We start from the raw sequence: 17,915 nt of genomic DNA, 5'->3' as shown, positions 1-17,915 counted from the left end.
GGCAAAGTTAAAATAATTTGGAGGAAAGGAAAGAAAGTAAAACAATTTTCAGAGTACTGAAATTATTCGACTAACGTCGTTGACTCTACATAAATATAATTCTGAGAAAATTAATTGCAATTATTTTGAATTAAGTTGTGTCCAACATAACATGTTTTAAATACATATGAGTATGCTATACATATACCAATTGCATCCAATTGTGCAAGTAATACCTCTGTAACTCTATCGTATACTTTCATGTGTAATTTGGGCATATATATTATATATACGATCTTTCCACATTTCACCAATAGCTGCCTCAAACTTTGTATAAATTATAGACCCGAATTTTGTCCAAGAATAATCAGACCGATCCAGCGCCAACGTCAACATTGACATAAAATTATTTTAAATGCGTACATTTATATTAACGTTTAACATTATGATTAAAGCGTTAAGAATTTTTTTTTTCTCGATTTTATAAATATCTTAATTTACGGTTCTTTGTTGTTTCCGTTCGGTTATACAATTTTATGGTTTTGTATGATAAATCTATTACATTTCTGTACGTATTTTTCGTATGTATTGTGATCGAAAGAAAAAAATGTCAGTTAGAACGTCTAAAAAAACGGAAGCAAACAAAGACATATCAAAATATTTGTGCGAGGAATACGCAATTAATTTTTATATTTTAGAATTATTTATTTTATCCAAAATATCTTGTTTTAGCTACGCCGATAGAGCTTACGAATTGTGTTTTCAGAATTTCAATGTTTTGCTTGGATTACCCGCCATAATTTGTTCATGAAAATAATTCCTTCACCTCTGTCATCAGAATGACAATAATTTACAATTTTAGAAGGTTTTAAATCGACACCAATTTCGTTATATGTTTATTAAATAGATAAATAATTCGTGTGGCGTTGTTATCGTCTTACTTTATTGATATCACAGATCAAAGTCTTGCTATTCATACCTGTTGTGTAACAGTCATGGAATTCTTTTTATTTGAAACCTTGCGCAACAACTGAAAACAAGGCTCTGCTGTTATTTCTTTTTTCGATTTTTTGTTGTTATTTTTCAAGTAGAAAATTAAAATAACGTACTAATAAATAAAACCGATTATTAATTTTGTTAATTAATGTTGTTAGAACACATACGCATTGCATACGTCTTTTGTATGTTCACCTGATGAATAAAGGATCTCAAAAATCTATCGTAAAATATTTAATACACTCTTATCTTCAATTAGTGCTACATTATTCTAATTATTATCATCAATACTGAAAGAATCACGCCTGTTGATGTTTCAAAACTTGAAACAAAATCGATATCTTTTTTCATTATTATAAATTTAGTAAAAATGTGCAAAATCCGCGTCGCTACATTTTTCATAATTTCACCACGCAATTAAAATTACAGGAAAATATGAGTTACCTTTATTATTTTCGATGAAGAATAGCAATCAATTTATCGAAATAAAACAAGTCTGCAATAAAATATTGATTTGAATACGTAGATAAGGTATACGTTGAAATAAAGTTATATTGTACAATTCAGATTTTTTTTACATCGTGAATATACACACAATTATAATTATGAGTATCACGTTGAAAAGAATGGTACGGGAAACTGGGCGAAGGTATTTAAATTCGAAATCATAAATATATCATTTATTTATATAAGTTCATAATTTATTATCTTGTAATATTAATAATATTAGGAATAATAGAAACAATAATAATAATAACAACAATGATAATAGCAGTAGGTACACGGCAACCATCTTAAAACTTATGAATAACAGTGCCGTACCGTTATTATCTAAGAATTAAGATACTAATAAACATATCAATAATAGTGATAAAAATAAAATTAACGATAATCAAAAGCAGTCTACGAATGTGCTACCAAAGCAATGATATACATATATTATACGATTTCATATAAATTAAGATAAAGATATAGTCAGATTTTTTGCTTTCTGGGACAGTGCTGCAGATTATACAGACTCGAATGTACAGTGTACTGTTTATATCTATATTACAAAGCTATAGCAATGGTGTATTATATATATTATTTATGCTTCATTGCGTGTATGTTCACATACACTCGTAGGTATTTTGCCAAAACATATTGAAATATTTCTTTTCCCTTTTTCAACCTTTTATCCCACCCGTTTATACGATATTTTTTTTTAAAGATATTATGCAAGAGATCGTTTATATTGGCTGTTGTTTCAGCCTTGAGGAACATAAGAATTTATTGGTGCATTATAAGTTCTTTCTAATCATGTTTAAGTCTATCTCAATAATCTTATATAAGAAATATTATGTTCACTTTTTTTTTAACTTATGTCGTAAATTTTTATTTACAAAGAGTGGAGCCCTTCCTTCCGTTGAAAAAAAATTTAGAATGTCGAGATTATAGCTCATATACGTACGTATACTTTAAAAAGGATAAAAATATTTTCGAAAAAAAAAAAAAATTCGAACAAATACGTTTATCACACCTTTATAGCAATGAATATTATGTATTTCTTGAAGCAAATGTGTTAAACGGTGAAATCACAAAAAATAATTAATTTCACAACGCGTCAACATTTTTAATTTCAGATGCCTGAATCAACCGCTGTTCACACACATTGTACCTCGGTACGTAACACGAGTTTATCAACTCATCATTATGCACGCACTATCGACGCTCAGCAGCGATTCTTTGGATGCTTCAAAGAGGTAGCTTATTATGAGACGAGGCAACAATATTGCAAGCGTGTAATATTATCACACCACCGTACTACAAAATACTATTTTCGATATAATCAAACTCCTCAATACACGAATAAAAGCTGATATAGAATTTTGGGTCTCGCATTCTGTTATATATTAGGCCCATTCTTGATTAATAATTTTACAACTTCTCAAGTTTATGTATCGATTGCGATTACGATAATTGACAAAAGGGATTACTATTATCACTATTATTAGTATTACCATTTAATTGTTATTTTGGTTGTTCTTGTTGTTTTTGTTGCTGCAATTATTCCTATGATTGTATATTATAGTATCTTTACATAATTATCATAATAGGTGATAACTGTATTATTACGATTCTAAGGAAGAAATTGAAACACCTCCAGGTAAATAGTAAAATTCATAGATCAAATAGCCTGTGCTATTTGGATCATCCGTTAAGTGAATAGATAATATTTGTATAATAGAAAAAGTGCTGAAACAGCTACACACAGATTGATAAACACGCGAATATATAATTTCGACTTTCGGTTCGATACAATAATTAACAAATCCGAATATTTACAAATGGTTTAACGTATGGCATAAGACGATATACAGAAATACGCAAACAAATTAAAACAATCAAAACAAATGACAAATCGATGTGGAGACATATTATTTATTCTCACGAATTCAGAGTGAATCTGTTATTTTTGATGAATATTAATTTTTTGCTCTTCGATTTCCAAATGAAGCCAACTGCCCACGTGCAAAACTAATGTACGATTATTCATTACTCGCGATCCTTTGAAATTACCAATAAATAATACCTGTATGTAAATATCAATAACGATGGAGCTGCGACGAAGATTGAACGCGAAAAAAAATGTGCTCAGGTGTGTATTGATCTAAATAAACGATATTTAAATAGCAAAATTGGCCATATATGTAAATACGAGCAGCAATCTTGAACATTATGCGGTTATTTTGGATCCTTTGTTGCCACAATATAACAAAGGGTGGTCCGGATCTTTTACAAAGCGAATAAACGTAGTAACTTTGCCGTTCGGAAGCCAGAAAAAAGGGTCAACAGAAAAAGGACAAGAATGACGATAAGATTTTCAGGCCTTTTCGGGTTTTTTTCGAGTAAATTTATTAACAGAGATTTACGTACACGGTTAATAATACTCATTTCACTTTGCTTTCCATTAACGTGCGTTACTTAAACTTCTAATAATAACAAATCTACGACCCCGAGTGAAATTTTCCTCCAGGTGAAATATAATTTGTATTGAAAGACATACATACATCATGACACGCGTTATAAAACATAGCAAAACGGGCTTTCATCGCGGCTTTGTATGTAAATCCACGCCAGAAAATTTACCCGAGACGCGACGAGGTCCCGAAATCTCGATGTTGCCTCGTCCTCTTTTTAACTTCATCGTTCAGCATCTTAACGGCCACACATGCATACTACGCGTAAGCTCTGTATTCGTAAGATCGTGGTCAACGCGATACCGTCTACCTTTGTGCCACATTATCGTTGAAATTGATCGCAACGTTGCCTTAAATCTAGTAGTACAACATTTTTATGAATTAAAATATTCTTTACTCTCGTTTAAAAATTAATTTAATTTAATACTTTCAGGCGTATGATTGATCGAGCGATATAGCAATTTTATTCCCCTTTTCAACCCAATTTCTCAAACGCCCCCGGAGTTCCTCCAGACTTTTGGATTTCGCTTTGTTTATCCTTTTGTATTTAACGTCCTTCGGCTTCGTCACGGATCTGTGATTGCTCATTACCCTGTTATACGTCACCTGAAAGACAAACAGAAACAACCGCGTTGAAGTTAAAAGGGTAAAACGTACTCAAAACAAGTGGAGGAATATCGCCTATACGAACCTCTTAGTAGAACCTCATACCTCTATCACTTTTATTGTACATGTTATTGCCACGCTGACACATTCATCTCTCTCTCGAAAACATACCACAAAAAGACAAAGATGAAAACAAATGTTTCATTCTAGCTTTACAAACTTATATCTTGTACTCGCCATGTTGGCAATTTTATTTGCCATAAGAGGCTCAAGTGATTAATCTCCAATACTCTTCTCAGTTTGTGTTCCTGTTCACGCTTTCAACTGTAATTCCAACCTTTTTTATCGGATTAGATAACTTTTGTCAACTTTTCCATTCAGTAGCCTGAATCAATCAACAAGCAACCTGTAATTTCCTTGTCTATATGTTTTTTTTTTTTTTTTTTTGAAGTGTTACTGGAAAAACTTCGAAATACCGAGCAACTCCTATACCTGTAAAACATTTCTTGTCCATCTCTGAAAACTTGAACTTGACAGAAAAATGAAAATGACGAGAAAACGTTTGGCATACGGCTGAGATAAAAACAAAAGTGAAGTATTAATCTTGCGATGGCGATACCTGAGCCTGTTGACTCTCTTCTCGGGGTCTTTCACTGGGTGGCGAATCGGCCTCCTGAGCCAGCCTCTCGAAACTGCCGTACAGGTCCTGCAGACGTCCTTTGCCGCCTCCAAGGCTCTTTGACCTCCGATCCTCGTACTCGGAGTTTTCCGTCGACTCGGACGGATCCTGATTATTCTCACTATCGCCGTCCTCCTCCACGGAGTAGACCGTTTCAAGGATTTCCGGTCTGCGTAGGTAGCCGTTACAACGACGTAAAGAGGCGTACTTATTCGATGGTTCCACCGCGTCGGAGACCGACCTGATCACCGTGACGTCCGTGATGTTTGATCGAAACCTGAAGGAAAGAAAAAGCGGTGGTAACAGCCCAAGGAGCTTCTTTCTCTGTTTATTCGATCACGAAAACAAATTCTTTCAATTCCACGAGTTTCGGCCAGTACAGCAGTCAATTTATTTCTTGGTTTTCTTCATCGCTAATTTGTATAATTACACATAACATACATAAATCAGCAAATCATCTCACATTTCTTTTCAATTTATGAATTTTTTTTTTACAGAAGCCATTTTATTTAGCATCCTGTGTAGTTGGAAGTAAAGTGCCTGATTTTTATTCTTCTCGGTATAAAGACGAAATGAAATCAGAAATAACGAAATCTAAATTCTACCTTCCGCACATGTAGTAGGTATACCAACCAAGCGAAGGATGATTTAGAGGTTCATATCGTAATCCATTGGACCGTTTACACGTATCGTATTGTGTACCTAACGACTAGTGCCTAATCATAAAACGTGATGTCAACGATGGTCACGTTTCCCCGACTTTCTTCTACCTACGCATTAATAGTATACAACGACGTGACGGGCTTTCGATTGTTCGACAAATTAGTAAAAACGAAACGAAGAGACAGAGTGAAAAAATGAAATCATCTCCGCAGGTATGAAAAAAAGCTTTACAGATGCGTAAATGAATCTGACCTCGGGGGAGCAGGATCATCGGCAGTTTCCTCGAGAACAACGGCGCTGTCGCTGTCACCGAGGCTGTCAAGTCTGTCAAGGGCATCGCAAGGCGGGGAATCCCTGGTGCCGGTACTTTTGTCAGCGAGTCTGCTCTGCAGTTCCGTGATGACTTGTTGCTGTCTCAAAATGATGGCCTCCCTCTGGGCAAGACTAGCTTCGATCTCCTTCTGCTTCCTCGATAATTTCGACTCGAATAACAGCAGCTGAGAGGACAACGCGAACAGTTGTTCGGCTTTCTCGACCGTCAGCCTGGCTACCAGATCCTCCTGCAAGTTCGTTAAAAGTTCATTCACGCGCAACGCTGCAGGTGCATCTCACCCAAAGTATTATAGGTGTGCCGGGTTCACGTTATACACGCGTGGCGAACATGGACACGGGTCGATACGCGCATTTTATACCTATATTATATATATATATATATATATATGATACATATCCATACGCAGGTTAAACGAGTGGAACGGCGCTACAACGCCAACGCAATTAGAGGCTCTCTAAAACCGATTCGCCGTGAATGCAAGCGTGTATGCCGATACTTACATCGATACACAACAGGTTCAAATTTCAGATTTACGATAGACGTAAAGACAGCGGCTGTCCAAGACTTTATACTTGGATTTCCTTCTATTCTTGCAGGCCTTATTTTCCTTTTTTTCGATTAATTTATTATACCTACTACCATGCCTTGTACGCACCTTCGCCGACACTGGCGCAAGAATAATAACAAGCGCAAGAAGCAGGAAAGTATTAATTCTTTCGATCGGACAAGCCTCGCTTGTCGTTGGTCTGTTATTACCAATCGATAACGATTTGTTATTTCTTTATTTTTTTCTTCTATCAAAAATTCTTCACGCTTTAGAATTTATATGTTTGACATTTACAGCATCGAAGGAATTTGTTACGGTCTCCATTCGTATATACGATACTTCTTATTGCGTGTAATTAGAAAGACAGACTAAAACCATATATATTAATTTTATTACAGACTTGGTTAATTCTGTCAAATTTTAAATCCTACGTAAAGATATTACAGAATATTAGAATATACACGACTTTTAAACTGCAACTTTCTATAAAGTTTGAATCAGTGAAAATCAAATCAGGTGCATTGCTTGCAATCAATAACCCCCGATAAAACTGTTTAATATTAAAGGCCTGAAGTCAAAGCATATATCCGAGCTGAGCACAAGAATTAATCGACGCTTATAAATATGCGATAGTCATTTGATCGCGGTCATTTTGACGCATGTATAGGTACACTGTGTACGGTTCGGTATGTGTAGCCTCCGTATGCAAACAATTCGGCTTTCCCAGATGACCATTTACGAGGCACAATGGCCTCCGTGTTCATAATCGCCTCCTTTATGGGTGAACCGAGACGCGCGGAGATGGTTAGTCGTGCAAAACAAGGCGCGGGCAACCGGACACGACATCCTGCAGAATCTGATTCATTCGAATTTAATCAATAAATCAATGATCGCATTATACAGCCACCGCGAGTATGCTATATAAGAAATTTCCTTGCTTTCGGGCTACCGAAGAGTCGTGTGCGCAACCTGAATTCCCTTCGACAATAATTGGACGTGTCCACTCGTACCTCGACTACGGATGCAAATTTTGGTGTACAATTTCTGTTCCTAGGTCGCTAAAATTTCTCATCATTTGCTACTGCTTAAGGTTGACGAGCGACCGTTGGCAGAGATGATTCGTTCCTTAATCTATAAGTCTATAACGCAGCCCAATCTAAACAGCACCGCGTTCCCGAAGGTACGACACGCACTCTAGTACCTTACGTGCTGTTCCAGTGTCGCCGAAACGAGCGTCTCTTACACTGCACTTAAATATATTAGACGATCTTCCCTATACCTGTAATTTAAGAGCCCTTCGCCAGTCCAACATCTGGTGCGCCTGCGCCCGCTGTCTCGCCAAGAGAGCCTTGATAACCGATTTAGCTTCGTCCAGGGAAGTGACCTCCGCCGCGGCGGATACCTTGCAGACCACTTCGCGTTTCGAACTGCTCACGAAACCCTCGGTAAGCGTTTCCAGAGGAGGACCACTGTCCATCGACGTTTCGTCAAAGCTGAAAGTCAAAGAATCGAGTTGGCAAAAATTGCAATCGAAAATCTTCAATTCCATTCTCACGTTTTATGAGTTGAATGGCGTTTGAAAATTGCGTTACGGAAATTCGATACCGCGGACCGTTGTCCAACATTTTTATTATTATAGAAAATTGAAACCTCCTTTCAAGTTTTTCTTTATCTTAGAATTTTAGAACTACAAAACACATTTTAATATATTTTGCGAAAAAGAAACGATATACGTTGGAATTTCGTTACGAAGATTATAACTTTGCCCGATAACCCGTAAACAGTTTGTCGTACCTCGGATGGGTCGTTGTCATTGGGTAGAATAGAATGCTAAATTGATATCACGTGCTAAAAAAAAAAGAGAAAACATCGGAAAAACTGCCGGGTCATTGTACTCGCTCGAAGGCCCTTGTATAATGAATGTGGTGGGTTTTCCTGCAGGGGACGACATTGACTTGATTGATAACATTGGAGGGTGCTGATCACTTCAATTCTCGCTCCCTTCCCCATCTTTGCTTCAATTTTATTCGTTATGTTTAATCGACGTACACAGCAATGGTATACAACCGGGGTAAGATGTACCAGCTGTACAATGCTACTTATAATAGAACACGCGGAAGGTATTCTTTTACCTTATGCAAAAGAAAATACAGAGTGTCTGTCAATTGAGGTTGAATTCAATATACGAAATGTAATCGATGCTTCAAGGATTTACAACTCTGGATAGGTAGATGATTGTACGTTCGTACATGATATACCTTTCGTGTCGTAATTGGTGTATATAATACACCCAATATATTAAATATCCTACAGCTATCGGGAGGTTTCCTAGACGCGTATATGTACAATGTCTAGTCTGAGAAATGAACACGAACAATAATGACTGTCTGCTAACACAGCGGCGAGTTCTCTTGCAGTTGTCGTTCTGGAAAGCTCTTTATACCGTTTCAAATTCGGTTCAGAACTGGCAGGGATATTACATTTAATTAATTTACCAAACTTTCCCTCACACCAGTCTCCTCGTTGCTGAAACTAAAGCATTCCCGAAACGTAGATATCAGTATCCGCCTAACGTTGCTCTGTCGCAGCCCCCCCATATTACTGTCATCGACCCAACGAGCCAACCCCTTGATTATATTCAGTCTGCCGCAACATATATATATACATTTCATACCGCGGACTCCCAAATGCAAGGAAAATTACATATATATTGGAGAAAGAAACGTTCTTCCAAACGTCATCAAAATATCGTGAGCGAGTTACATATTTTTCAAATCTAAAAATACCAGCGATCCGGAAAAAAGTAATTTCTCACGACGTATAAATGGGTGATTAGATACATCCTTATTTTAGATTTAGCGATAAAAAATTGTTCTTTCTTATCGACTTCGGAATACCTGAACAACGTTTCAAACCATGTTTCCATTGCCGTGTGTAAGGCAAACTCCAACAATGGCCAACAGATCCTTCCTGATAAAATTTACTTTCAGATCCAAAGAGAGAGAGACCGTAACAGTTTTGTACTTAACATAAAAGTAACGTTGAAATCGAACCGACTTCGACTTTCGTCAAGTGGTTCTACGTTCCCGACGGAGAGCGCTTCACATCGCTTGCGATTACACCTCACTGTTCGTGAGTGCATATATCCTGCCACTGTGGTATCAAATGTATACCCACATTATGCACCGCCATGCTCGCGTGTTGTCTGAAAGGACGGTCAAGTCCGTCGTAGGATCTACGGTCAGGTGGCGACGGAGCAGTTGGTGCTCGTTGTATAAGTGCTGCGCTGTAAAGTCTATGAATTTAGGGCGCTCTTAGGACTACGAGGATCGGCATACACGGAAAACCGTGTACAAAACCAGGCTGTGCTTTTTATTTTATTTGTATTTTTTTAACGAAGAATAGTTCTCGCCGTTGATAGATCGATATCGAGTTTATTATCCCTGAGGTGACAAGGAACATTAAAAATGTCGAGAATCCACTTGGAGAAGTTGAGATGAACTTGATTTGTATCGAATCACGACGCGTGTAAAAATTCGAGAAGTTTCGGAAGCGAAGAGGCGATGAGCGACCGTGAATCCCTTCAGATTTTTCGTATCCGGATGTCGTAACCGCAGCTTCACAGTGAGGCACAAGCATATCCGATGTAGTGAAGCGATAGTAATGCACCGTGGAGTCGGCTTATTGTTAGTAATTTAGCGCACGTGGCTGACCTCGTTTCCGGTTCTTTTCAAATATTCATCAACAGGAAAAAACTTTGCTTTACAACGTTTCTCGCGGGTGTTTCCCAAACCACCACCACCACCACCAACACCAGATATGTAGTGCTTTCTCATTGAACAGATTCTTACTACGCGTCGTCTGAAGAAGACACGTCATTAGCAGCAATTTTCATCAAAGAACCACAGGCGAAAATGATGAGATATATTTATACACGAATAATAAATGAAACTTTTATCCTTGAAGAATCACCGAATTTTATACACAGGAGTTCAATATTCAAGAGTATTCTCGGTTATTTTTTCCACCGCCTTTTTTACTGCAGCATTACAGCAATCAAAATCTTAATACCAAAATCCATTCAACCGAAGGATAATTAATTTTCCGATGAATATGATTTCAGATATAATTGACGTTAATTAACGAAACGAAGAATAGAATCAAGGTAGGTATAAGCACATAACATATATATCTGAGAGAAATGGAAATGTGAAGTAGCCGTACGATCATATCTGCCACATCCACCGGCAAGCGGTAAGCCTGCGTCAATATTTCAGAGCAGCCTGCGATCACCTTCACCTCATTTCTGTGTCCGTAACCCGACAAGCTCGGAATGGGGATAGGATTACGGAGAAGTTGGCTCTTTAATTATTTATAGAGGGTGGGCCGAAGTATCGATTCACTCCGATTCTACTATGTTTGTGCACAGGGATATACGTGGGATATACAGTGACAGGGGATCGAGGATACGACAAGCAATTAGCTATGCTAAGATGAACGGGATTTTTTGGTGAAAAATAAACGAAAACAAAATTAGTATTCGAAGAAGCTACCGGTGACGTTTAACTGAAATGTACTGGCGGAAAATAAATTGTTCGATTGAATCAATTGGGCAGATTGGATAAATTCCCTGTCAGTCTCTACGTAGGTACTATTTCATATTTTTGTATAACTTTCATAAGATTTTTCTTTGCTTTTGTTTTTCTATTTTTCATTCCACTGTGTCCCCTGTATATTAGCGCTTTCTCTCTCTGTATGAGATTATTGTAGAAAATGGCGTCAACTTAACGGACAGTTAAAAGAAGGACCAAAAGAAAATCGATGGTCTACTGCAGTAGTTTAACGACACTGCGCGAGATGAATCAAATTGGTTTCGAGTCATATTAAAATGCGAGTTGCGCGACATCGTGTATAATTCGATTCCGCGCGATCGGTGTGAGTGATTTAATTCCACTGTCGAAGATCCGGGATATCGCACGGTATATTTGATTATGAAATCGACAGTGATTGAACTACGTATGCTGAAATCTGTCCACCATTCGAAACAGGTTGAAATTATAAATTTTTTCCGCTCGCAGAAAAATTGATAATATTTAACAATTACGATATCTAGTCGTTATAATTTCGTATTACTATTTATATAAATTAGGTTTCTCGATAGAGGCAAAAGCGTGAGTGAATCGGAAAATTCACCGGACATTAAACTCGGCGCTCAAAGCGACCCTCGTAACCATTGTCGATGCCTCGATATTCTCGATAGTTAATTAACTAATGCCTGTATGCCGGAGGGTCCATCGCACACTGATAGATATACAGTATATCGAAAACGCATCCTCGCCTAATAAAGATCTGGATACAATATGTTCATCACGGGCAAAGCAGCTGCAACATGCTTTGATCTCACGCATCAATACACGCAGTGGGGACCATGATGTGTCTCGTTGCTGGCCTCGCAGGAAGTAAAGCATTGAGCGCATCAGTACTTCCGGACTATGCGACGACCGACTCGAACGCACACCCCGTTTCCGGTTCGCCAGAGCTTCGAATGCGCTATGATAAAGCAGCTGCTCTTTAAACACTTCCGTGGCTGTATCGCGCTCATTTCGATTATTACCTCAGGTATAGGTATATATCGGTAAATATTTGATGAATCCAGCAGAGCTTTTCTCATCTGGCTTTACCATAACGATAATTAACGTTTACACTGTATCGACCTCGAAGTAACGAGATGCCGATTGGATCGAAATATTAAGTCGATCGACGAAAAGGTTTAATTATAAAAGGAATAACATAATCCATCGTGACTGAGATTTTTGGTCCAAGGTACTCGAAAGAGAGAAATCTCCCGCCAAATATTAATTTGACACTGCGAGTAAACGCGACAAACTAAGCATTCGTACTCTGCGATTATCGCACAGTTCGTTGAGTCCAATATGGCGCCAACAGTTTTCACAAATGAAGAGAAACTCCTTTCATCCACGTAAAAGTGCAAAAACTCGATACAACCAGAGACGAATTTTTTTTTCTCGTATATACCTGCGTGTGATGAACCTAACGCGATAAATACGAATCCCGATTTGAGCGCATGATAAGAACTCGTAAAGTTATGCGTCTGGCGATCGCAGCCTCGCGTGCCGTGGAAATAACGCAGGCATAACACGTATCGTTTCAGCGGAGTGGCCGGCGCTGTGGGGATTGAAAAAATAAGTGTTTACAGCTACGAGTAACTCTCGGGTGGAAGACACGCGACAGGCAGTTTTCACGGCAAACCGGGAGCCGTTCGAGACTTCGCGGGACTACAAAGATTTCAAAGACTTGACACGCTGTTGTACATCGGATATCAAGAGCGGTTCACCCCTCAAATAGATCAATAAAACTTCATATTTCGATCTGATCTACCATTTCTAACGATAACGAGCCTTCCTGATTTCCTTATTTTGTAGAGCACAATTCATTTCGACCACTTTACTCTGGTTATTTAAATTCGTCGCTGCGACTGGAGTTCTACCTTACTTGAGAAACGATAAAAATCAACGATTGAAATTTCATATTCCAGTTTAGTTTACCATTTCCAACAATGACTAGGGTGTTTTCGATTTTTGCTCAACTTTACTCTTGTAAATTCGTATCCGCGGCTGAGACTGAAAATCTACCTTGCTTGACAAATAAACGATAGTCGGCATTTCACAATTTTATAAATAGTTTATTCCGACCACTTTACTCGTGTAATTCGAATCCGCGGCTAGGGCTAAGATGCAGGGCTGATAAAATCCCAGTTACCACCTCTCGACGTGCGGCGTCGTTGCAGTTGCACCGCATACTTGCGCGTTCTCCAATTTATGCCGGTGCTGCTGTGCAGTATCGTTGCAGATGCCGTGGAATTCGACTCCTTTGTTACATTTTCCACTTTCGTTCCTGCGCAAGAGACATTTTCATTCGATCCACCGTCTCGGGCGTGCACGCGCTCTCTTGTACTCCAGAACTGCCTGCACACTCGCGATTGCAGCTCGATCCTACGACCCTGACATACTTACACGTGTCTCTTACTCTGTGCCGCGTGTTCTAGGCATGCACACGAGTCGTAAACGTACCCCATATTACAGAAAATGAACGTACGGTCGTTTAAACTCCGACTTGACGAGTTACGTCAAGTCGTAGAAATTTGCTCGGATTGAGGCTTTCGCAGTTCATCCCTGGAAATATAACCGTCATTCGAAATTAATAATACATCGACCGTAGATAATTGTATTAGCATCTTCGTGGATCCCCAAAACCAGTTCGTATACTTGACCTATGCTGACGACTCGTCGTCACTTGCGATTTCATTCGAAAGATAGAGTTTAGTATGCCAGGGTCGCGTACCGATTCTTGGTACAATTTCAATCGTGAAAGAGCGTTCGATTTTTAATGTCAAAGGTTGAATCAAGTTGTACTTGATCAGGTTTCGCTACGATTCCGTCCTACCGCTGACAGATAGACCCCGGGTAAAAGCCTCGAGCGCAATTATTTTGACGACTGGATCCGCGTCGCGTCGTCGTGAAATCGACGTTGTTTGTATATTATTCATTACGAAAGACTGTACTTCTATGGACATCAGCTAAATACATGAAACATAATTTCAAAATTAATTCAACATATGTCGAAAAATTTTCAATCTATAAAGTAATATGCATTACAACGATACGTAGTGAAAAATATAAGTAATATAGAAGGATAATTTTACATATCCTAATACTATGAATATGATCTGATTTCCACTGTAACATAGCAAAAGAATAATTTATGCATAAACGTGTGCGGGAATCGAAAGAATTATATTAGGAAATTTAAAAGCGAACGTGGCTTGAATAATCCAAGAAATGCAATTCGTACAGATTCGATGTAAATTTCGACAGATGTAACAACTCTCTTGATTTTATTACGTGTTCAGCAGAGACACTCGATTATCGAACAATGTTTAACGATTATTACTGCGGTACCGGAGCAGAGATTTCACGAGATATACGTCCCAATTGAGCGGTGTGACTACATTAAACTATACTGGTGTGACCGAATCGGTGAAGAAAATTGAGCCTGCAATTCACAATGCTATAAATAAGCAACAAAGTTAGAAAACGGATTAGCGAGAAATGTCGAAACAGTTTGAACAGTACGGCTACTTGTTCTTACAATGAAACAATTAGTAAACGCGAAGAGAAAAACGAAAAGAATAAAATAAAACTACAGTCATTGTACGTGATCGTCATACCGGTCGAACATTATCGAAGTTCTGCTTGACACACGCCAGACGGAATTACATGATGTCGCCGTCTAATGATACGAAGATCTGGTGGTAAGGAAAGGCTTCCCGTCGTCGACATTTCTACAAAGTGAAAGTATAATTCAATCATTTGTCAAGGTGCCGGAATTGAGTTAAGAATGAATAAATAATGCGACAGAATCTTTCCTCAAAGTGACAAAAATTACCTTCAAGCGAAGCGAAACACTGCGCTAGAGTGTCACTTCAATTCACGTTAGATGATAGAAAATAGAGAGGAAACTTCTCGCTGCCGCGAAATGAACGGCTCGTCATTCGCTCAACGACCCATTGGAAGCTAACTTGTTGCGTTATTACGTTAATCCGTGGATTAAGAGATACTTATCTTCAAAATACGATCTCGGATCCGTCGGAGCGTGTAGATTGAAACTATCCGGTGCTTCGTTCGGTACAGCCTGCGGCATTCCATGAAATTTTCGAATAGAGAAAATTTTGGTGCTCGTAACTAGTCGAAAAAAATGTTCATCAATGTACAATGCAGTGTCCGACCATTTTCTACGACACCGATCTTTCTCTATGAATTTGGGAGTAGCCTCGTCACTGTATGAAAAAAGTGAAACCTAATTGCTCGACCTTTTGCACGAACCTTCAAGCAGGCCGTCGTCAGAGATGCCCGGCAATTTGATTCAATAAGATTCGCTGTAATCTTTTCTCGATTAGTACAAGTTAATGGACCGCGGTAAATTTTTTTCCACAAGTAATTCAGCAGCGGGACTGGACGAACAAATCGAAATTGAACGTAGTCCTCCTATTCGTTTGGAACGAAAAAAAAATTATTCCATTAAAAGATCTACATTATTGCAGGTTGATTGAGGGGACCGTCTATAAATCGGCAATAATCCAATCACCAAGAACTGATCATTCTGCGGTCGACCCGAACTAGACGAAATCTTACATCGACAATTAGTATCACGCCGGTATTCAAGCGGCGGAAAACATCGAAAACCTATCAACAAATTGACGAGTGCCCATCAAATGGTCGTCACTTCTGTCTTTCATTCGGTATAAACATAATCATAAAATTTAAATCGAAAACTAACGGTAAACACGGAATGAAAAGGACCTTCGAACGAGAAAAATCTCTATGTGCTTTATACACCTGTACCGTGCCTCCAGAGTCGGTGAGACTCGTACTCGCGGGACTTCCAAGTGCAAGTCGAATGGCAAGAGGCAAGAGTAAGAAAAAAATTTAACAAAAAAAAAGAATCCAAAACAACGTAAGAAGGAATCTTAGATGACGATGGTTGGCGAGGGAAAGTGAAGCTTATCGTGAGATGATCAAAGGTGTGCACAGGTCGATTTAGAAATTGCACCGCGTCGTGCCACGGAACCGTTAAACCTTTTTACGCTTCCGCGATATTCCTTTTTTCCAACCGTAATTACACTCCGTACAGAGTCAACGGTTCCGCGAGGTGTTTGTAATAAGGTGGCCAGCGATGCAATGCCTACCTGTTGTATCCTCTTGACGAACTGGGGGGTCAACGTCGCCTGGTACCGGAGACGTGGTACGGTTTGGTCATAATGCGAACGTATTTGCCTGTAACCTAGGCACGATATTCAAAGGCCCTGTATGCCTCGATACGTGCACGTAATAGCTGCACACGGGTTCTGTGCCTCATCCGCGTATATTTATACCCATACCGCGGGTCGCGGACAGACAACGTGGACGACGCAGACACGTACACAGACGGACAAGAAAGACGAACGTGGTTTTACATAGCCGCCGGCTAGGCCGTTCCTTGGCCTTGCCAGGCAGGATTCCTAAGGCACGAGTGTCGCCATTTTTTACTCTTGTTTCATTAATTTTTTACCCCCGTCATTTCCTATTTATTCCCACCAGGCTATCCCTCCCGTCCCCCATTCCCTTCTATAAAAGCCCCCCGGGATCACATTCGTGTATACTCGCCGTGGGATTCGTTAGGTGCTGGTTTTTTCAACCGAATTCGTTTTATTCGGTTGTGTGTTTATTTTAATGATACGCTGTTATTTATTTATTTATTTTTATTATTATTTTTTTTTCACTTCTCACATCCGTTGTTCCTTCATGATTGATATATTATCGTCGTATAAACAGACCGATGAAGCGAACTTATTCGATTCGCTGTTATACGGAGACGCTGTGTATTGAGATTAAAAAAAAGATCGATTCCCAAAGTTTTATATTCGTGAAAAGTATGCGGATTATAAAATTGTCAAAAAAAATCTAGAGCTCTTCTTCTCGATATTCGAATTTTACGAAAGCAGTACTAAAACGACGTTGCGAGGAACACTACGAGATTCGTGCAGGACGACGATCCTTAGAAAACACGGACACTTCTCGACGTAGTTCGATACGACGAAATGGATGCTGGAAAGACTTGCTCGACGGTATAAGTTGACGCCTTTTTTTCATCTCCCGCGTGTTTACAACACCGCGAAGAAGTCCTCCAGAGGTAGAATCCTTGTGACTTAAATGAGGCACAAAAGCATTGACATCCATCGGTGGAGGATGTCTTCTAAAAATAGATCGTCGCAGTCAGCAAGAGAAAGAGAGAGGTAGAAGGGATCGCGAAGAGGTAGGTATAGGTATAATTGGAACTTTCCATTCGGTGTGCAAATGCGATTCTCAAGTTCTCATGGATTATGCGAAGAAACCACTCTGACTGCCGGCTCGATACGCCGCACAGGAAAAGTTGTATTTATTGTCAGTAGCATCGTTTCGACGCCGCGACGTTACCGCGGATTCGCTGCAAAGTTTTCATTTGTTTATAGACGAACTCGATCGGTGACGACGTCGTTCAACGATGAGTTTGACGTTACGGGATTACTTTTGTTTACCCTGGAACGTGAACAAC

The 17,915-nt window shown here is 38.9% G+C and overlaps 1 protein-coding gene across 6 annotated transcripts in view; it reads right to left on the bottom strand.

Moving 5' to 3' along the window:
• Positions 1 to 2,158: 2,158 nt before the first annotated feature.
• LOC107226712 overlaps positions 2,159 to 17,915 on the bottom strand; it is a 78,513-nt gene continuing 62,756 nt past the window's right edge. For 5 of the 6 annotated variants that reach the window (XM_046735350.1, XM_015667616.2, XM_046735347.1 and 2 more), the window contains 4 exons: positions 8,044 to 8,257; positions 6,136 to 6,443; positions 5,161 to 5,497; positions 2,159 to 4,541 (listed from right to left, as the gene is read on the bottom strand). In XM_046735350.1, the coding sequence (XP_046591306.1) occupies positions 4,365 to 4,541; positions 5,161 to 5,497; positions 6,136 to 6,443; positions 8,044 to 8,241 (1,020 nt within the window). In that variant the 5' untranslated portion in view covers positions 8,242 to 8,257 and the 3' untranslated portion in view covers positions 2,159 to 4,364. Of the gene's footprint in view, positions 4,542 to 5,160; positions 5,498 to 6,135; positions 6,444 to 8,043; positions 8,258 to 15,012; positions 15,039 to 17,915 lie in introns of those variants that run through there. The other variant, XM_046735348.1, reaches the window with a different exon arrangement.

This window comes from Neodiprion lecontei, chromosome 3 (genome assembly GCF_021901455.1).
Source record: "Neodiprion lecontei isolate iyNeoLeco1 chromosome 3, iyNeoLeco1.1, whole genome shotgun sequence".
Taxonomy (NCBI): Eukaryota; Metazoa; Arthropoda; class Insecta; order Hymenoptera; family Diprionidae; genus Neodiprion; species Neodiprion lecontei.
This window is presented reverse-complemented; position numbering and strand designations above follow the sequence as displayed.